The sequence below is a fragment of the Hippocampus guttulatus genome, chromosome 7, assembly GCF_054856545.1.
Source record: "Hippocampus guttulatus isolate MCC_2025c chromosome 7, RoL_Hgut_1.0, whole genome shotgun sequence".
Classification (NCBI taxonomy): Eukaryota; Metazoa; Chordata; class Actinopteri; order Syngnathiformes; family Syngnathidae; genus Hippocampus; species Hippocampus guttulatus.
The window spans coordinates 9,618,990-9,636,575 of record NC_141267.1 but is presented as its reverse complement, the minus strand read 5'-3'; the positions used below and the strand labels follow the sequence as shown (position 1 = coordinate 9,636,575).

Here is a 17,586-nt window from a genome sequence, read left to right as displayed (position 1 = left end):
AAACCTGTTTCTTTTTTTTGTAGTCTGAAGAGGGTGTTACATTTACAGTAGCCCCGCCGCCTCCCCCAAAAAACACTTAAACATACCCGCACTAGCCACATTATTAGCTGCACCGATAACAGAGCTGTGTCACTATATCCAGAGAAAAAAAACATAAAAACAATCCGTTGTTTTGCTTGACGCTCTCCAACAGGTACAGTAACCATCTTGGCCAAGGCTATGTTTTTGTTGCCTTTTTATTTTAATAATAATAATATAATAATAATCTTCATTTGCAATAGTATGCCAAAATTATTCAATCTGATTTCCTCTAAACTCTGTGAGTGGCCATTGACCAATAAAGAACGCATGCAACTGTAACTGCAACGATCGACAATTTTAAAGTAAAGCTTCATTGACGAATAGTTTACATTATCGTTATATATATATGTATATATATTTATTTATTTTTATATTATGGTCCAAAGTAGAATCTTTGATATCGGTCCTGTATTTCATCTCATGACATTGGTGGTCAGTGAATGTATTTGCATGCAAACAACATGTGAAGCCACTTTTAAGAATTAGAAGCAACAAACATCAACAGAATGCTTGTACATTCCGATTTAACCTGCTGCCATTCCCTTTTTTTCCCTTTGTTATCTCTTCCCATTCTGCCGCCACGTTGATTCGTCTTCCTTCAGCCTCCTGCTACGTGTACTGTGAAGCTAGGCAGCTGTTCCATTACTTATGCATAGGTATCATAGGTATTCATGTGTGCGCACAGGATAGGGCGCATCCGGAGCAGAGGTCGAGGCCCCGACATGACAAACAGGGTGTCAGCAAGGCTCTGCAGGAACCATTAATATGCTGGCGACCGACAGGGATCCTCACCTGCATGCACTTAATATTCCTGTATATTAAACAACCATAAATCAGTGAACATAAGCACTGAGAACTGTGTGTGTGTGTGTGTGTGTGTGTGTGTGTGTGTGTGTGTGTGTGTGTGTGTGTGTCTCTGAGAGAGAGTCTGTGAAAAATGCATTGTGTTTAGGAAGATGTGCACATCGCTATGTGTGCACCAAGAAAAGACTGTATTTAAAGAAATGTAGATTTTGAAAAAATCAAACAAAAACTACAAGATACCATAAAGGGCACAGAAAAAAAACAATTAAAAATGGTCTCATCCAGGGTAAAAAGCAATGCTCTAAAGCAGTGGTTCTTCACCTGGGTTCGACCGAACCCGAGGGGTTCGGTGAATCGGTCTCAGGGGTTCGACTCTGCCATGGAGGTTAAGACACACCCGACTCAACATGTCAATTAGTTATGACACGCTTGGCCATCACTGGCTGGTTCATTTTGTGCACAATTAAAAAAACGTATACTTGTGTCTTAAATTTTTTTTCCTGTTATTAATAAATGCGTTTTTTAATGTCTTGAATTTGTCCCCCAAAAAATCATATTTTTTTTATTTTTCACTAATGAAGGGTTCGGTGAATGTGCATATGAACTGGTTAGGTTCGGTACCTCTAGCAAGGTTAAGAACCACTGCTCTATAGTGAACAAAGAGGACTCTGTGTTTGTCGACTGTGTTTTTGTGAATGTAAAAATGGAATGTAATCTAAGCATGTGTTTTTGTGTGTGCATTTGTACGTGTGGGGATATTGGTGGGCATGTAATTCTTATTTTCCTGATGTACCCTTGCAAAAAGGCTGTATGAGCCTCATTTGTCTAGGACAGATATTGCTTTCTCGGCTCATTACTTGCAACTTTGCGGAGATTTCGTAAATACTGTTAAAAGGCCCCACACGAATGATTAAATGGATATAATTATCACAACCCCAGATTTTTTTTATGTCAAGTCAATACTGTGTAAGTATAAATGGTTATGATAATTGCAGTGCAAGTTAAGTTCCAGCGAGGCTTTTGTGTGCATGGGCAATGCGCTACGTTATGCATTACATACTCCTTGAGTTGTCAAGACTTCATGCGTCCATCTATGTCTGTGATCAAGGCAAGTGTATTGCATTGAGTTTAGCAGAGGGTGTGCGTGTGTGTGTGTGTGTGTGTGTATGTGTGTGTGTTAGATCCTATCGTTCAAATTAGTGACAGACACTTTTCTAACAGAGGTCATTAAAATCACTCCCAAGGCATCTTAGGAGTGCATGTAAAGGGAGTGTAGAGTGGGGTTGCAGGGCAGGGGGCTCATCTTTTCCAGTGCTCCACACCCACTCCTCAGTAGTCCTCATGTGATCTTTTACTAATCTATTAAGACATTATGAGCTGTAGTGGTCTAGGGCCAAGTCACCATGGTATCTCAGGAATCAAAATGTAAAAGTGGGGCCAAGAGATTAAAATACTACAGATGGCCGATTACTGTAGTATTGCAGTGAGGTTTTCTCTTTAGTCCCCGATATCTATTAGCTCATTGCACGGGGTCGGAGTAAAGGGTGATTAAATATGAATAATTAACTCTCATGCCCCCCGAATGGGAGGTAGCAGAGCAGCTCTGCGATGGCGGCAGTCAGCCAGATCACACATGGCCCCCGTAGCAGTCCAATGTGTAACTATCTCATTCATTAGACACACCAACAGCACACACGCAGTGATATCCTCGCCATGGGATCCTGCATGAAGATGATAGGGCATGGGGTGGGGGAACCCCCATGCAAATTGTCGGGCTCGAGTTTTGTCTTTCCAGGACAGTTTTCATTAAAAAGCCTTCTGTACATGTCTGGCTGTATTTCCCATTCGTATTTCCATGCAGGAAGGTTTGTGTCTTTAGTGAATGAGTAACTTCACTATCTGTTAGACCCGTGGGCTTTAAGAGTCAACAATGTCAAGTGTAATCACCGCTGGAAAACCTTTGTCCTACATAGGCATTACAATTATTGCGGTCACCTCTATAAAGCTATTTATCTGTGGACTAATTCTTTTTCAAATCATTTCCATGTGGAATCAAAGCAGACATGTTTTCACAACAAATCAAAAACACGGAGAACCTGCCAGAACACGAAACAACAAAAATGTGAAAATGTTGCCATTAATTCATTCAAATGGGGTTAGGGGTCAAGGTGAGAATCATACAATCTATTTCCAAAATACACAGATTTTACACTCATTTTACCACGTTCATTTTTGGACAAAATCCTAAGAGCAGGATGTTCACAGAATGGCTAAAATGTAGTTGTAAAAATCGGTTTTTCTGACCCCTTTATTTCTTCCCGTCATTGTGCTTTCTGCAGCTGTGCGAGCAGATCGCATGCGAGGAGGACGCAACAAGTTTGGCCCCATGTACAAACGTGACCGGGCCCTCAAGCAACAGAAGAAGGCGCTGATCCGAGCTAACGGCTTGAAAATCGAGGCCATGAGCCAGGTGATGCAGGCTGTCCCCACCGACCTCACCATCTCATCGGCCATTCAGAACATTCACTCAGCTGCCTCCAAGGGCCTGCCACTGAGCCATCACGCTGGCCACCACACCAGTCACCACCATCACCATCACCATCATGCCACCGCCTTACCCCCAACAGACTATGACCGCAGTCCTTTCGTCACCTCACCCGTCAGCATGGCAATGCCACCGCACGCCGGCAGCTTGCAGGGCTACCAAACAGCCTACGGACACTTCCAAGGCACACGCACCATTAAGTCCGAGTACCCAGATCCATACACCAGCTCCCCCGAGTCCATCATGGGCTACGCCTACGTTGATGCCTACCAGTCAGGCTCGCCGCCCAGTTTCCCCCACTTGATCGTAGAGCTGCTCAAGTGTGAACCGGATGAGCCTCAGATTCAAGCAAAGATCCTGGCCTACCTGCAGCAAGAGCAGGCCAGCCGGGGCAAGCACGAAAAGCTCAACACCTTCGGTCTCATGTGCAAGATGGCTGACCAAACGCTCTTCTCCATCGTGGAGTGGGCTCGCAGCAGCATCTTCTTCCGTGAACTCAAGGTGGGTGTGCGCACTGTCTTGTGAGTGTCAAAATTGATTTCGAACCTTATATTCAAAATAGTTAAGTCCAAATATGTGGTTGTCTGCATGCTTTACACGAATGTACATGTACATGTACAAAAGGCAATGGAAAAATGTCCACGGACGTTCATTCAATCACTCGATGCAAGACATGTCTTTAATCTGCCTCTCATACGCGGTGGTTCAACACCAATCTTCACAGGGCTGTGGACGCACCCTGTCCTAATAACCGATCAGCAATTCAGCAGCCACTCATATTTTCCTCGAACATGACACATTTTGGCTATGGGCTGCAATAACTCCTGGTCCTTTTTCACAGGGTCGTAGTCTGGGTGATTTATCTGCCCATGAGTGATTCCTCTGATCTGACTGTGCACACTCCATGTGATGTATCGCTGGTTAGCATATTGACTGAAGAGTCAGAGGAGTTACAATAACAGCACATGTGATCTGAAAGCAGATCAAGACTGACTTGATACCCGGTAGCAGCACTGATGTGTCCCAGGGTTGGTGCCCACAAAGGTACGACCGTTTTTGTCCCGTTGGACACTTGATTTTTCCACCTTGGCAACGAAGCAGGATTTATTTATTTATTTATTTACTTATTAGTATTTTTATTAGTCCTGTATAAATTGTATTTTAAGGGACATCATTTGACTCTACCACAGCAAGTAACCCGGTTGACAAGCCACTTATAGGGTTTGAGTCATCTTTGGTACCGTGTCATGTAGCACACATGATATGAGCCATTTTTCTGCATTAAATTATGCTACACGGAGCAGTATGCTGTGTTATTACAGTAACTCCTGCAATAAGGAGCGGGCAATTAAAGGACATTCTTATATGTCTCCATCAATGCGCTAACTGAGCTTGATTCTGTATTCAAGCCCCTAATATGCTCCCAATTCACACCGATTGTACTTCTATGGCATACGAACGAAGTTGTTTGGAATACTGCTCGGAAAACATGCTACCTGCTTTGCACATTACTACGACGTAGTACAGTTGAAAGCCACTTAAAATTAACGCTGAAACATGTAACGCTTTCTGCAAGCCACTGAATCGGTTTGAAAGTGCTTCATGTCCTAATAATAATCAAACATCAGACTTATTGTTGCAGCAACCATTGCAAATAAACCTCAGCTCTCTATGTTGAATCAAACAAAGTCCAATTTGAAAACATCCGAGAAGATCTCGAAAAATTTGTTTGGAGTTACAGATGCGACCAAATGTCCTTATCCACACCTACCTGGTTGAGACAATGTCAGTGAGGATACGAACCAAATGAATATATTTTCCACACACAACAATGAGCCCATAAGAATATTTCAAGTGCAGGTGCCACTGTGGTTTTATTTTCCTTCTCAATGAAGGTCAGTATTTTTAGCGGCATGGGCTTTGGGTTTCATCAGTCGGAGCTTCGCCTCATTTTACGTACTCCTGTTGTTGCAACCTTTTGTCTGGCGTAGCACGTTGCCAAAGACTCAAATGCATATTATTAGGCTGGGGGCAGTAATAAAATTACCTCCACATATTGAATGTAATTTTATTTTCAGATGGCAAATAATACATGCAATAAATTCTTTTTTGTTTTTTTTTATTTAATATTTAAAAGGGAGCCAATTACAAAGTCCTTGAAAGCACATGTTGACATTCAGCAAGCTGTGTGTCGCGGCTATTGACATTTTTTTGGATTTGCATTTGCATTCAGCTGGGATCCTCACTACTGCAGTCACACACTCATGCACACACGAATATGCGCGCACACGCACAAGGACATACTCACAGTCTAGTTGCAGGGTGTGGTTACTGCTAATCATTGTGCACTCTTTGTCCATTAATTTGAAATAATCATTTTGCACCACTATTTCCCATACACTTATCCTAATTCAATTAGCACAACCACTTGTGTCTGCCGCTCCCTGATTAGCTGCGGAATGTAATGTCTTTATGTTCCCCTAATGACAAGCATAATGTTGGAGCATGATGGCAAATGAGCCAGGTGCCTGTTACAAAAGTAGAGAATGATGTGAGCTCAATAGAGGACAATCCTCTTCCCGAGCAGCCCCCCACCCCGCCCACCCACCCACCCCACTTCGCTGCCTCTACAGCCTCGCTTGAACTATCTTCTCTTTGGGATAGGTGGGACACGATAATTTAGCTGATGGGGAAAAACCTACTCGAATAACTATTTTGTAATTTTCAAAAGGCCCATCTAAATAATTGCAAATGCTGTGTCTGCTTCCCACACAGTACACAAGGTCCTGCTTTTACTGATTAATACGTAATTGAGCATATTTCAGTGTCAGTGGTGGTGAAGCTCAATGAACACAATGACTGGAGGACGGTTATTGCTTTCTCATGGCCTCTTGTGGTTGCTAATTTTGAAAGTGCTGTCTCTGTTAAGTTTTACGGATTTTGTATTTGGAATTTATTTATTGAATTATTAACAGAATTGTGTTTGAATTCATGTTTTATTTGTCTGTGATTGTGTTTACATGAGAGTGCCTATGTGTATTTCGTGGTCACTTTCTGCCACTGGCAGTCGAAGCTTAAGGACAATATTTGAAAATCACAAAGACTCACATGACCTTAGCTCTCCGCATTCGCTAGATGAAAAAGGGTGTGGCCCTATTCCATTGAAATATATGGACAAATGTTTGCACTTGTCGTTTATAGAAGGTAGTTTTGATGGTGCTATCATAAGAAAAAAGTGGGTTCAAAATTTGACACGCATTAGAATCCATCTGTGCTCGTTGATGTCTCAGATACTGGATGTGACTTGTGAGGGTCGGGTAGGAACCAGAAGCAGAGTAGGATTCAATGTTTGTCACAGGAGTTGCTGGCATGAGGTTGTAGGTAACTATATATACACTTTCATCTCCTTCGCTCTCTTTTTTTCCCCTCTCGCTCCGCACTCACACAGACTGCACTCGCACATTGAGCTCTCACTATTATTAGCACAGTAAGAACAAAAGAATTTCTTTGGTAATCGAGCCAAGCTCAGGGGGTGTGTACAAGATGTCTGCCAAACAAGTGTTTAAAGATTTTGTTTCCGTAAGTTTACCTCCGTCACGGGACTCGGACGCATTTAGCCATTAGCGGGACATTCTGAAGATCCCTGTGATGTCCTCTTCGAGCGTGGCATGCTGACCCTTCTCTTTCCGATAAGAAGACATTAAGATTGTCTCTTCCCAAATATCAATTGAACATACCAGCCACGAACAGTGTTTCTCAACCTTTATTGAACCAAGGTTCTCATTTTACAGTAGAAAAGTTTTGTAGCACACCTCCAACCAAAAATATCACGAAAAGTATTCATACTGATCTAATGATGATCTTGTTTCAATTTACAAACACACAAAAAAACCTGCTCTGTGAAAATATGGGCATTTTTAGTTGAACACAAATCTATTATTCTGTTCTATGAAAGGTGGATGCGCAGGTTTAATGTACCGCATGAAAGTGTTCTCCCTGGCATTAAATGACACTGCGATAGATTGATAGATAAACACAAATAGAATTTTAATTAACAAATCATTTTTCAGGTAAATTACATTAAATTGGATAGCATCCCACTACATCCCTGATGATCTCTCACGGCAATCAAAACCGGCATGAGAAATGCAGCAGTGGTGTACATAAGCAAAAAAGAAACAAAAACGCTCAGTGCATATATATACACACATTCATACACACACACATACACGTGTTTATAGTACCTACTTGACGTAAAGTTGTGGAAAATGAAGTAAAAGGAAGAAGCAAAAACAGGAAGCTAGTCCGCCATGGAACCCTGGTTGGAAATGACTGCACAATGGCACATAATGAACGGGTTGTCTCGAGCAAAATGCATTGGTGCAGTCATTGGCACTTGTGTGTATGCCTTTGTGCAAACTCCAATTAATACTTCTCACGGCAAACTTCAAACAATCTAAATTGAACAATAATTTATTGTTTGTCAATCAAATAGGAACATAATTGTGTATATTTTTTTTGTCATTAGATGTGCAAGTCTACTAAATGTTGAAACCAGGGTACATATTTTTGTACCCTGGTATAATATTTGACTTGAGATATAAAATTCTATAATTTGAAGCTTTTAGATTTTTTTTTGAAGTAAACAAGACAACATTTTAAATGGCTACACTAAGTGTTAATTCATTGTAAGTGTGACTTGTGGTCTGCGTCGTGCTGGGCTTCCGCTTCACTGTGCTCCATTGTGCGAGCATTACGGGATGGTTGTCCCAACACGGACAAACAAAAAAGAAAACATGAAAGAGAGAATTGAAAAGGAGATGTGGGATATTGATGATTCATGTGTTTATTTCGTACCTTCCTAACTCAGTTCGCTTTTCAACACATCTTCCCCGCTGCCCTTTTCCTCTCCACACCTTTTAATAAAGCAGATGGGTCTCTCATTTTTGAACCATAAAGCACTTCTGTGTGCCGAGTCAACACACACTAGCCAGCAAGTAATTACTGCAACACACAAAAGAAGAAGAAGAAGAAGAAAGTTCTTCGAGAAATTATCCAATCATCATTTTCACATCTGCTTATTCATTTTGCACATTACCCTGAAGAATTTCGCCTTGTCATGCCTTCAGCCGCAATAGTCTTGGCATCTTAATTATCTTGTCCCTTTGTTACAGCGAAACAGTGTCACATGAATGATGACATATTTAATTAAGTAGCATGCCACTAAATCTGTTGTGCAAAATGCGGTGAAACTTTCCACATGGTGTATTTAGTCCATCAACCTGATAGTAGAAATGGAAGAGATATGATTACCTGCGACATTTCCAAATGTGACTTCACTGTTTGTCTTAATGATTTCGGGACGGTTTTTGATCCATCCTGGGACTTCTTTTTCGATTTCTTGTTCTTTTTTTGTCTGCATGCAGCAGGAATTGCAAAAGCAGAGTGGAGGCCCATTAAGTTGAGGAGCAACTGTATTAGAAATCTGGTTCCCTGGGAAAGCTCCCAGCTGAGATGGGGCGGCCATATTGGATAAACAGATGGCCGGGGAGAAGAGAGAACAGGCAACGAGAACAGAGGTGAAACAAAAAGGGGAGATGAGAGAGAGGACGCAGGTAGACAAGGCATGCAGAGAGAACACAGAGACAGTGAAGAAAAGTAGAGAGGAAATGGAGAATACACACACACACACACACACACACACACACGCAGCTCTGGTGAGGTTTTCTTTTGCTATAACTGTATGGAAATTAATAAGCGATGATAGCCTGATATGTGAACTTTGGGGATATCTATAGCACCACACACATACATGACCAGATTCTTATGCTGCTTTGTCCGTCTTGTCACAGAGGTCACTAATATACCAACCGCCACCCGCTCAACACCCCTGCCCTGACAAACTGCGAGCATGTTGGGGTTGGCCCTTCATGTGCATTTGGCAGAGATTTGTAACCGTGACCCTGCTCCACTGAATTTAAATCATTATTCTGCAGGTTACAAAGCCTGCTATAAGCCCCCCCCCCCCCCCCCCGCCGCTAACACACTCACTTTACACAAGCCACTGATGTTTAAAAAAAAAAAAACTAGAGAGGCACCATGAGATGGGGGCAAGGAGTTACAAGATGCGAACATGACACAAAAGTTGAGGAGATTTTAACAGTAATGTGAGTGGATGAGACAGAAAGCAAGACAAAGTGAACAATTTCGGTGGAGAGAACACTTGAAGATAGAGAGATATGGCGATAAAAGTGAGGCAAATGGCAAAAAGGGATGAGAGGGGGGACAGTGAAGGAGACGCGGAGGTGGAGAAATGATGAGAAGGCACTGTCAGAGAAGGCTTGGATGAGAGGAAGAGGGAAATGAGGAAGGGAGGAAGGTCTAGGGAGCAGGGGAGGGGGTTAAATGGGAAGATGAAGAAGAGGCTGCGAGCGGCGGCGACCAAGGGCAGGAGGAGGAGGAGAGGGACTGTGGTGAAGGACAGCAGGGGGGTGAAAAGACGATCAGTAGGTGGAGTTCGATAGGGGGTGTCAAAAAAAAGGGGGGGGGGGGGACAGGTGGAAGGTTAATGGGCCTGGAGCTACTACACCAGACGCTCATGTGCTTGATATACGGCGGCGGGGACGGCGCAGGGCGTAGGCTTTCAAAGATATATTATTTCATTTGAAGAGCAGCACCATTCGGGCCACCCCCCCACCCCCCTCCTGCAGCAGCCTCCCCAACAAGCTAGCATTTGTTCAGTGATAGATGACAGGCCCCCTTTGCTACTCCAACAGACACACGGGCACTTATGTGCAGTATCCCAGTACACACAAACACACGCACGCCAATCTGATGAAAGTTGTCTAAATCTCTGCTGAATTTCAAAATTTTTGTCCTCCTCACACCCATCTTCCTCCCCCTCAGCTAGCCGTCTTTACCACTGATTGCTTGGAGATTCTAGAGCTCCGGGTGTGATGCTATTTTAGTGGTAACAATATCTGTTTGATCAGTCAGACTGGGAAGGAACAGGAGTTTGAGCTACTTACTGTATAGAGGAGGAAGAGCGGCGGTGAGAGGGAGGCTTTCGGAGGGGGGGGGGGGGGGGTCAGTTCATTCATAAATAGTAGACCAGCAAGCAGGAGATCAAGCTCACTTTTTCATAAATCGTGTGGAACACACTTTCATGTGTCAGCACAGGTACAAATAAAAGTAAGTGGATTGAAGGATTTGTTTTGAGGAAGCCACATTCGAACCTACAGTGACTGAGGACAAAAGGCGGTATCTGAATGCATCCATGCTGTCCCCAGAAGAGGAAGCACATAATATGACAAGATGGCAATTGCAGCCATGTGTTGTACCTGAGGTCCTCTGGGCTTTCAGTGCCCACAGTGTCTTAGATGTTCCAAGTGTGGACAGCCCAAAAGTGAACTTCCTCCTCAGTTCCCTTGATGGTTGTAGACTTAGCTTTAAGACACTGCCTCCCCAAATACTGCAATGGTCCCGTAGGTCCAACCACAAGGGACTGCTGGGGGCCGGAAGGAAGTACAGGGAACTTGTTAAAAGGAAAGATTTAGTTTGGTCCCTCTCAGAGGACACAACAGGAGGTTTGCATGAGCAAAGTCTGTTCATCTACTTGTTGCTTTGATGAAGGATGAAAGTCAGTCATTAAAAGTATGCAGAGGTCCGCTAAATGACTAAACCTACCGCAAAAGCATTTCCTTTCACGCTCTCATCATCTTTTCCATTTATCTACTCAATTTCTTGATTGTTTGGACATGTAACTAACAGCCCCACACTTTTTAAGAGCAGGTGCAGAGTAATCATATCTGCTGAGTCTTCTCAAACTTTACCGGACAAATTATGCTCAGTTTTAATAGAAACTGTCAGAGATCTATTCATTCATTCATGTTTAAAACGAAGGCTATTATTGGGGTTATCGTTTGCAATGGGGGAGAAATGCAGAGTGTGGGATTAAGGGGCAATAGTCTCAATATGTGGGTTACCTTATTGAGATAAATGACATTTTACATACCAGACAATTAAAAACACAATAGCGACAAAGGAAACTAAAATCTCTCTAACCATTGAAACCAAAACAGAGAACTAGTCACACAGTATGCATTTGATCCCAGTTGTATTGGATCTCACTAGACATATACAGGTTAGCTAATAAGGTTTATTTTGTGTGTGTGTGTGTGTGTGTGTGTGTTTTCAAATTGTTGCACCACCTCAATTTGGAGAGATGCATTTTTCAACTTCCATCTCCCCCCCACTTTTCTCCAATTTAGCCGCATGCCCTCAGCGCTGCTAATGAAGTGACAAAAGAAAAGCTAAAAATGGGAGACATTTTAGCTGCAGTACTTTTTCATTTTCAGGCAAGTTAGCGCAGCTTGATTCACATTTGTGAGCACTCTGGGCGCTCGACAGGAGAAAGCAGGTCGCGTTTAAGTCTGGTTTGGGAACGATCAGGGTAAAAGCCTTTTTTATTGGCAGGTCATCCTGCTTGTTAATATGGTGACGGAGGTGACGAGACTGCACGCTTGCAGTCCTGCACAGACGCTGTCACAAGTTGGCAGTCAAATCAGCGTGTTAAGCAAGGGAGCAGTTGAAAAGAGGGGGAGGAAAGCGCCAATAAAAGGGCATGAAAGTGGATGTGAGGGTGCCGCTCTAACAAATTAAGTACACACTTCACCCGTTCTACCAAAGTATAAAAAACAACTTTGTACTTCCCCTGAGCTGATAGCTGGGAGCTGTGGTAAATATACATTCATCTGAATTGATTGCCTCCTATCTGAAATGCTGTAAGCTAAATTGTTTTTTTTGGACATCATTGAGCCTATTTTTCTTCCATTTTATTCGGGATTTACTTGATTTGCTTCAAAATGATTGTGGAAAATGAATGGTTTTTTTTTTCGAGTGTTGGTATGCATTATATATCCATATATAGTTTTTTTTCTTTAGAAGAATATGTACACCTGCATTGACTTCGCCAGGCAGGATTTGGCTTACCTTTCATATGAGTCTGGAATAAAGTATCATCGCTCTTTGCCTGATTGTGGCCCTGGACAGGCAAAAAGGTTGCGTGCAGACAGGCTGGGTATGGTATGCCATGAGGGTGGCCGGCGTGGTTAAGACAACTACAAAGACAAGCGTGAAGAGGCGGCACTTTACCTCTAAATAGCCTACGGCTATTTGGTTTCTCGGAGGTCAGAGGGGCCGAGGTGTGGCTGCTGTAGCTTTATGATGACCCTCAACCTGAAAACTAAACACACCACACATAACTATGCAAACCTGTCTGTTAATCCATCTTCCTCTTTTACGCATTTTTGCAAATGTCTTATGACGTGAATGTGTTTCACACTTTGAGATATTGTGGAACCCGTCCACAACCCGGAATCAAATAGGCACTATCCATCATCCCCCATGAGGTCGGAAAAAGCTGCTAATTATTCAATTACGGGTACCGGTACATACATTTTCACAGGAAAGTGGAGTTAATTACAGTCGTAACATTATTAGCGTAAGAGATCAGATCCACTGGTTGCATCATAACCTTGCACAGTACTGACAGCACTTTGTCACTGAAATACAAAAAAAAAAAAAAAAACGCTAACAAAACAAAAATCGCTTTTGGTGTCTTATGTTCCAACGTTGTATGGCCGCAATTATGTGGCTGTAATCCGGCCTGCCAAGAGGTTGTGACTGTCTCTGCTTCTTTCGTCACAGAGCTGTCAACAGTTGTCCTCCAGTGTCTATTTCTGATGCTTATTTGTTGCTGGTCTATTCTTGAAAGGGAGTGGGGACACTTTGGGGCATGTGTGTGTCTTGTGGGCGTGTGTGTGTGTGTGGTTTTGGGGGGGCTGGCCAGGAGACAATTTGTGTTTTAGTATACAAGCATCAACGAGTGAGACAGATGATTGAATTTACACACGAGTTCCAAAGGGGTAACATATTATGTTCCTGTTATGACTACACGCGAGAAATTTCAAAAAGGGGCCTCACGCCAAACAACAAGCCATGGAGAAAAATGGTCCGCTATTAGCTGGTGGCACAGCAAAGTAGGACAAAGACACCTGTTTCGTAGCCCCACTTTAAGCATTCCTTTCTCTGCTGCTTTTAATTTCCTTCTTTCGTTCTCGACTTCTTTAACACCACATCAGGCCATTTTATGAGTCTCACATCGTTCACTCATCCTGTCAATCTTTCTGTGCTTTTCACCCAAAAGGCCAGAGTGGCAACCTTGGCACCGGCTTTGGATAAATGATTCCATACAAAAAAAAAAAAGCATAGTACTAATAATGGTCTTTACTGCTCTGCGTTCTTTTCAGATTATCTAAGAGGGGCATTAAGGAAAACACTTTTCAAGCAAGGTGAAGCAATGATGAGCAATAAATCTAAATCTATGCTGAAAGGGGAATTTCTGAGAAAGGTGTTGAAAACACTCTTAAAGCTACAGAAATGAACCAGGGAGTCAGGAACAAAAACAAGAGAGCAGGGAAAACGGCTTGAAGGTAGTGAGCGAACTGTTGTCTCAATGTCCCTCAGGCCTTTAAACTCCACATGCTGCTCTACACTTACTGTAGCTTAGACTGCACTGGCGAGTGGAAAGACGCCTGTGCTCTCATACAGATGCATTTATGTCAGCATCTGTCAGAAGACACAAGGTGATGCACTTGAGGGAGATGGAGGCCTCCATCTGCTCTTCTGTCTTGTGGTTTGGGGACTTTGTCTTGACACAGCAGGAAGTATACAAATGCTTAGTTAGCTCATTCGCGTGTTTAATTTGCCTATCAAGGGCTGTGATCCCTGGAGTTGAGCCACATTCGGGTCGAATATCTGCTCCAAAATCTCACCACACCTCCAAATCATCCGAAAAAAAGGAACCTCCACCAGAAAGTATCCTCATTTCAAGTCTCTGTACTTTCAAACATTTTTCCTTAGGTGTGTTCAGGCCTTTTTGTGGTCTTGGATATGCATGTCATTGATTGTGTATGAGTTGGATTGTTAAAATGCCTCGTCTCTACTCTTCTGAATAATACAAAAGAGGGGAGGGCTAAACCTTTAGCCTCCTGTCTCCATTGTCTCCTCTTATTCCGGAGTCTTTAATGCACAAACGGCCAGGCAAGCATTATGGGGTAATTTCCCACTGTCTCTCAATGAAAGTCAATCACACACGCATGCATGCACGCACGCACACATACACGCGCACACACACACACACACACACACACATGCACACGTCCACACGTTTACATCCATGCACACAAATCCTCTGTCTCTCACTTCTGTCAAGAGCAATGGAGGGATAATAAAATGGATGCAACCCCCCCTCCCCCCCCCACACACACAAATACACACTTTTAACTGACACACACACACACACACACACGTATACACAAACTATAACATGCCCCCGTGTCATATTCAGACCCCACCTTCCTTTCACACTCAGCTCAAACAACAATACACAATAAATCACTGCATTAATTCAAATAATGATTGCAGAGTGTGAAAATCCAGTGTGGCCCAGGCTTAATGCTTATCGGCCAGTATAGATTAAGCTGTGGGTGGGTGTGCGCTTGGAGGTTCTGCTGCTGATGGATCAACAGGATTCCTACGATCAGTAGAGTCTACTCCAACTCCTTTTACCTTTCGAAGCCTTTTCTTAATGTCTGATGTTGCATGCGGTTGGGAACGGGGGGGGGGGGGTCGATTGCAATGGCAGGGAGAGAGCAGGTAGCAGCGCACGTATGAGCAGAATGAACACACACACACACACACACACATATATATATATGCATGCATGTGTCTATGTATATATATTGAGTGAAGAGGTTACTTTTACTCGAAGTAGATCCCTGGGCTGCACATGTATTAGTGGTCTAATGTTCCCGTGAATAATTGATTTGGTTCTCTCTGTTTTTTTGATAATTAGTTGATAGACTCTTAGCTCTAAGCCGTACGCTTTCTAGTGCGTGGGTTTGTTTCTGGTGGGGGTAGGCTCACTCCTGAAGGTATCCTGAAAACTATTGTGTGCAAAGAAAAGAAAAGATACTTTCCTTAAGCCGTGAATTTATGTATGAACTTTCTGAAGAAATGAGAGGACTATACATAGATTTGTTTCTCATTGACTTTTTAATCTCAAGTGCTCACTCAGTTTTCTTTCGTGATATATTCAGGTATGGTTCACTTGTGTAACAACAGTATTTCAAGTCAAACTTGAGTCCATATTTGTCATTGCCAACATAGAATGATAAAGGATATGCTCTCATTTTGATATACACCGTGCTAAAATTATTATGCATGTAGGATGAAGACAAATAAATATTGAGTTTTAGCTTTACCATGGAAGTTGCATAGGTGGTCTCCCGTCATCTTCGAACAATTATATCAAGTGAAAACAGGACAACTAGATTCTCAGACGACTACAGCAAGTCAAAATTTTCATATACTGTAAACCAGCTTAGTTAATTTTCCGACATGAGAAGCTTTAATTCAGATATGTTCTCATCCCGTATTGACTTGATTTTCCTTTCATGTAGTTATGCATTAAGTCAAAATGAATAGGGAAGTTTTGGTGCTGTCGGTTACCTGTTGACATAACCAGTGGCTTTGATGAAACACTAGTTTTCTCGTCACTGTAAACCTTTACACCTTCACAAATCTATTGTTTGGGCGGTCATATTTGCAGTCACCTTACGACAGGTCCTCAGCATCAACTAGTTCTCAGTTTGCATTTTTGCAATGCACAAATTGCAACTACAGTTAGTATCCTTTAATATTTTCATTTGTAAGCACATTCATTTCCTGCTGCTGCACGGGGCAAACTGAGTGAGGGATAGAAAAGTAGGAGGAGGGGAAAATGCCCATTCGTAGGTTGTCCATTCACATGAGTGAGGATGGTGGGATATGTGTGGACAGATGAGGTGAAGTGAACGTGCTCAATCGACAGGGACCCTCTCGTTCTCAGGATCAAAGGTCACTCTGCAGAGTCAATTAGCGCAGTCACCGTGGGAAATGGTCAATTTCAAAGTCTCAGTATTATCAATCGGACATTGCTGAACGAACAACGTGGCAGGCTCAGACAAATGTGCTTTGCAGTGTTGGCACATAACTAGATGCTTTACTGTACCAAAAAAAAAATGTGAAAAGACAATTATAAAATGATGCTTTTTTTTTTTACAGTTTTCATGACATATTTTGTCTTCCTTGATTGCTCAGTGTATTTTCATCCATATTTTCATTTTTCTCAACTGCAAACCAGGCTTTTGTCAGAATCAGAATCAGAATCAGAATCGCCTTTATTGTCATTGTATAGAATACAACGAAATTTGGGTGCCACTCCTTAGTGCATTTCGAAAAAAACATAAAATTGAATGTGCTGGCCTTTACTCCGGCCCCTGCCCTGACAGGTGCCACCTGTGCATTTTCCCAGCTTTCTTATCACTCCAACAGCGGTGGGATCGAACACCAAATGGACTGTATGCCTTCTTCAACAAGAGTTTGTTTTAGGACAAGGAGGAGGGGGCAAAAGTAATCATTTCTCTCCATTTCAGCAGAAATCCGAGTGGATTTTATCACAACCGTTGTTGTTCTTCCCAGGGACATATAGAAATCCTGCATTTGTGTCTTTGAAAAACTGAAAAACGCCAGTTACTTAAGTGGGTGCTTCAAATGTACCCTTTAATAGCTGCATAAATTCACCTAGCTAATGCCTAAACAAAAATAGTGATAATTGCGGTAACTAACAAAATTCCCTGAAATGGATTGGCAGTTAAGGAATCTGCCGAAATTCCCAATGGCCACCACACTTCTGGCCATGACGGTATAACTTTGAATAATAGTCACAAACTATTTTTGAAAAATCCATGAGGAAATGGGTCTTGTATTATCTTTCTTGGTTTGAACCAGTGTCTCGAACGTGTTAATTAAATGGCCAAACTGGAAGTGAGCGCACAGGCACGACATCATTAAGCGTTTGCAACACTCAGAAAACAAAGGGTGGCGTTTCTAGGTGAATTAATGCGCGTTCCCAGGCGAATACGGGGACTGTTTGGCTCAAGGCGAACAGATGCTAAGATAGGACAGCACCAAAGGATGAGCAGCTCGACACACAGCAGCATTGAAGTCAGCTTCAAACCTCACCTGTAGTCCACATTGATTCCCGTCCAGAA

General features: G+C 42.6%; 1 protein-coding gene across 1 annotated transcript in view; it reads left to right on the top strand.

Annotated features, from left to right (window-relative positions):
- Nucleotides 1-17,586, top strand: part of nr5a2 (nuclear receptor subfamily 5, group A, member 2) — a 60,321-nt gene that overhangs the window by 10,482 nt on the left and 32,253 nt on the right. The window contains exon 4 of the mRNA XM_086115804.1: nucleotides 3,225-3,931. Within this exon, the coding sequence (XP_085971930.1) occupies nucleotides 3,225-3,931 (707 nt within the window). The remainder of the gene's footprint in view (nucleotides 1-3,224; nucleotides 3,932-17,586) is intronic.